Source organism: Salmo salar, chromosome ssa04 (genome assembly GCF_905237065.1).
Source record: "Salmo salar chromosome ssa04, Ssal_v3.1, whole genome shotgun sequence".
Taxonomy (NCBI): domain Eukaryota; kingdom Metazoa; phylum Chordata; class Actinopteri; order Salmoniformes; family Salmonidae; genus Salmo; species Salmo salar.
The window spans coordinates 44,518,144-44,522,653 of record NC_059445.1 but is presented as its reverse complement, the minus strand read 5'-3'; the positions used below and the strand labels follow the sequence as shown (position 1 = coordinate 44,522,653).

Sequence of the window (4,510 nt, the reverse complement as noted above, 5' to 3'; positions counted from 1 at the left end):
CTACATCCCCTTACTTAGTTTACACGTCCCCCAAAACACCCCCCAGTGTTGAGAACGAGTCACAGACAACTACATCTACTCAGCGTCATCCCTCAACCACATCCCTGACTAACTGGAGACCATTGATCGCGACGCAGACGCAATACAATAAACCACCTGACCCATCAGACAGATCCCATAATAAGATAACATTCACAAAGACACACACTGAACAAACCACTGCCTACCAATCAAACACTCATAAGCGATTTGTCGTTGAACCGATAATGCACGCAAATGTATATCCAAAGCTACTGACCGTCTCCACCAGAAACACACACTGTAACCCTGTCATCGTGTCACAGACAGACGAGGAAAGGGACTCTAGAATGTCCAATGCATCACAGGTCACTGACCTCCCAGAATGCGTTGCTGAAAAGGATGCAAACAAAGAAGGAGAAAAGCAGGGACACTTTGCCACCAACCTAAAACCTGGGTCTGAGCCTCAGATGCGTTCACTCACAGAGCACATTCCCTCCAGCGCATTCCACACACATGCAAATACCACATCCACATTCAGACTTGACGGGCAGATATACACAAATGACGCTCCACCTTCCGTCACACCACAGACACAAACAGACCCTAAGGCCCTCATTGCAACCCAGACGGACACTTCTGCACGTGTCAAACCCGTCACCAAACCACCAAACCACAGAAACACAGACTTCAGTTCCACCTCCACGCCAAACAAACACACAAGCCCCACACACCGACTCATACCACAGGCCCGTCCATACACCATCACTGAGCTCCTCGCACACACACCCATAGACCCGGAGTGCTACCGCCTTTTGCCTCCATCCCGCATGGCTCACCTAGCCTCCTACACCCTCACCCATCCCAATCAGACACACCAGATGATCCATCCAGTATTGCCATTTTTATCATCAAGCACCACCCCGCAGCCCTCCCAAGACGATCCCAGGCTGGCTCACTCCCACCCGGCTGACGCAGCGCTGCTGCTGCCCCCTTCCCCACAGTGCAGCAGGCCAGCACCTCTCCAACGGAGGCTGCAGTTTGTAGAGGCCAACCTGGCAGCCAACCAGGACAGGATCACTACCCTTCTCAACATCATCCAAGACCTGGAGATGAGCCAAGCTCTCAGCAAGGGGTAAGAAACAGGAAGGAAGATAGAGCGATCACGAGAAATGACGTGGAAGGGAAAGGGAGATAGATGGGGTGGGAATGAGTGAGTAGAGAAAGAGAACAGGGAGATAGATGGGGTGGGAAGGAGTACGTAGAGAAAGAGAACAGGGAGATAGATGGGGTGGGAAGGAATACGTAGAGAAAGAGAACAAGGAGATAGATGGGGTGGGAAGGAGTGAGTAGAGGAAGAGAAGGGAGATAGATGGGTGGGAAGGAGTGAGTAGAGGAAGAGAAGGGAGATAGATGGGGTGGGAAGGAGTGAGTAGAGGAAGAGAAGGGAGATAGATGGGTGGGAAGGAGTGAGTAGAGGAAGAGAAGGGAGATAGATGGGGTGGGAAGGAGTGAGTAGAGGAAGAGAAGGGAGATAGATGGGGTGGGAAGGAGTGAGTAGAGGAAGAGAAGGGAGATAGATGGGTGGGAAGGAGTGAGTAGAGGAAGAGAAGGGAGATAGATGGGTGGGAAGGAGTGAGTAGAGGAAGAGAAGGGAGATAGATGGGTGGGAAGGAGTGAGTAGAGGAAGAGAAGGGAGATAGATGGGGTGGGAAGGAGTGAGTAGAGGAAGAGAAGGGAGATAGATGGGGTGGGAAGGAGTGAGTAGAGGAAGAGAAGGGAGATAGATGGGTGGGAAGGAGTGAGTAGAGGAAGAGAAGGGAGATAGATGGGGTGGGAAGGAGTGAGTAGAGGAAGAGAAGGGAGATAGATGGGTGGGAAGGAGTGAGTAGAGGAAGAGAAGGGAGATAGATGGGGTGGGAAGGAGTGAGTAGAGGAAGAGAAGGGAGATAGATGGGGTGGGAAGGAGTGAGTAGAGGAAGAGAAGGGAGATAGATGGGTGGGAAGGAGTGAGTAGAGGAAGAGAAGGGAGATAGATGGGTGGGAAGGAGTGAGTAGAGAACAGGATGACATTAGAAAGAAGAGAAAAGGAATTAAAGCCTCTTTTGTTCTTATTAAAGACCCAATGCAGCCGTTTTTATCTCAAAATCAAATCATTTCTGGGTGACAATTAAGTACATTAATGTGACTGTTTTCAATTAAAATGGTCAAAAAGAAACAAAAATAGATTCTTATCAAAGGGCAATTTCTCAAGCAATAATTTTTCTAGGACTGTCTGGGAGTGGTCTGAGTGGGGAGGGGAAAACTGAAAATTAACGTTTACTGGCATAGAGGTTTGGAATTCTCTTTCTTATTGGTCTATTAACTAATTTACTGCATGGTAATTTCGGACAGTCTTTTCAAACAGCTCTTACACTAATAGGGCATTATCATACATTTCACAATGTCATAGTATTACTCCAATCTCATGTGTGGAAATGTATATAAAACACAGAGAAATCATGTTTTTGACTGCACTGGAACTTTAATATCTCCTGCTCTCCTGCTGTTTCAGTCGGCGATGCTACAGGACAGGGCAGGATCTCAGGGAGTGCTCCACCTGTCAGAAGACTGCTTGTATCGTCTACAGGTGAGACACAGGAAGCATGGTCAGATCGGTTTGACTCATTCACCCTGTTTTTGCTTTTCTCAGTTTTCACCCTCTCTCTTGCTCTATGTCTCTGTCCCTGCAGTGTGGAGTATGACTTCAGGCAGCAAGAGAGACGTTTCTTGGAGGTTTTGAATCCTCAGAAGGCAGACAACAACGCTACAACATTTTCCCCCTCCCTGCCTCACAACCCCACCTTGCTGACGAATGCCATCACTAAGACCATGACCAAGTCCAAGGTTAAAAGCAAAAAGTTGTGCAAGATGCTTTTCCGATGGCTGCCCAGGAAAATTCAGCAGACAAAGTCCTCCTTTCACCAACTCTCTCCAGATCATTTGAACTCCTAGCATGCTATCCATGAGGTATCCCCTGTAATATAAGATCTTATGTCCCTATTACAGCAAGCAGCACTTGTCATCGTGGAAGACACGTCACTTCCTGTTCACGTGATAGGTGTTCTGAAATCTGATTTGCTCCTTTAAGGCTGATTGACACCCTACTGTCCAATCAGGACATAGCATGAACAGGATATCCCCAATAGTAACTAGAGACGTTTGCCCAGTCTAGCAAGAGTATATCATAAGGGAAAACTTCATCCTTCAGGTGAAAATCATAAACCTTCATCCAAAGCACATGCAATAGTTTTGTTGAACTAGATAAGACTTCCAAAAGTTTGCTAGATTGCAATCACCAATAAATAGTAGCTGAAAGTCCACTTAGTCATGTTCTATAGTATCTTGTAGCTAAGTGTTGCCGTCCTCTTACAGATTCCCCCGACCAGCTTATCCCAGGGTAAATGTACCTACCTGTTTTTTTTTTTAGAAATAAACCAAAGCTACAGCACATACTGTAAACATGTTCTCTTTCATATGTAAGTAATATCGCTTATTGCTATCCATCTGTCTATCTTAGCCTGTAAGTAATTTCGCTTATTGCTATCCATCTGTCTATCTTAGCCTGTAAGTAATTTAATCACCTCCTCTTACAGACAGACAGACAGACAGACACGGTACAGGGACCCATAGAAGCGCTCACACATGGTACTACACAGAAATCCTCCCACCAAACTCATAGATACTGTAGTCATCCAGGCCTGCTCTGTTCTCTCACCTGACACAGTTAGACAGTTCACAGCAGCCAGCCAGCTGACCCTGAAAGTGGAGAAACTTTCATTCTCTTTTTCCCAGAAGGGAAAAGGCTTGTGCAGAAGGTCTCTAAATCCCCAAACAATCTAAAGCCTAACAGGGTTTGTTAAAAGGCTTCAGAGTTAAACAATGGCAGGACGTACTGCTGCAATGAAGCATGAAAATCCCACAATGCAATTTTCCATGGTAACATGCAGATACACACCCATGCACATACACACACACACTGTATATACGCACACGCACATGCACACGACACACACACACACACACACACACACACACACACACACACACACACACACACACACACACACACACACACACTGAACCTAAAAGCACCCAATGGCAGGCTTCATCGAAGCATTAATAACTTTAGCTCATGCTTCTAGTTAATGTCTCTGACAAGTAAGGAGCTGCCTCGGGGAATATGCCATTTTGGAAAAGTCTGATCTCGACTCAGAGATCATGAAAGACAAGGAGAGACATCTTGTTAGAGTAGTCCTGTCAGACAAGGGCTGTGTATTGTTGTGAACTCTTTTTTTGGGAAGCCCTGGCAGCTATGCCAGCCTTGCTGCATGACAAGGACAAAGCAGTGCCCTCTTACCCCTCTCATACTCTCTTTCACACACTCCCCCTGCACTGCTAGCACTGATAAAATGGGGTGTATTTTTCCTTGTTCCTATCACTCACGTTGTTT

General features: G+C 46.6%; 1 protein-coding gene across 1 annotated transcript; it reads left to right on the top strand.

Moving 5' to 3' along the window:
* The first annotated feature begins 368 nt into the window (after positions 1-368).
* LOC106603216 (inhibitory synaptic factor 2A-like) lies at positions 369-3,347 on the top strand. Its single transcript, XM_014196573.2, has 3 exons — positions 369-1,153; positions 2,573-2,647; positions 2,751-3,347. Exons 1-3 carry the CDS (start codon positions 369-371, stop codon positions 3,010-3,012), a joined length of 1,122 nt encoding a protein of 373 aa, XP_014052048.2. The 3' UTR covers positions 3,013-3,347.
* Positions 3,348-4,510: the final 1,163 nt, after the last annotated feature.

What these genes read in the sequence shown, in the direction of transcription:
- LOC106603216 (XM_014196573.2), top strand. Translation starts at nt 369, where the DNA reads ATGTCCAATGCATCACAGGTCACTGACCTCCCAGAATGCGTTGCTGAA. An exon ending in AGCCAAGCTCTCAGCAAGGG is followed by an intron (nt 1,154 to 2,572) that starts GTAAGAAACAGG and finishes CTGCTGTTTCAG; the next exon opens with TCGGCGATGCTACAGGACAG. An exon ending in ACTGCTTGTATCGTCTACAG is followed by an intron (nt 2,648 to 2,750) that starts GTGAGACACAGG and finishes CTGTCCCTGCAG; the next exon opens with TGTGGAGTATGACTTCAGGC.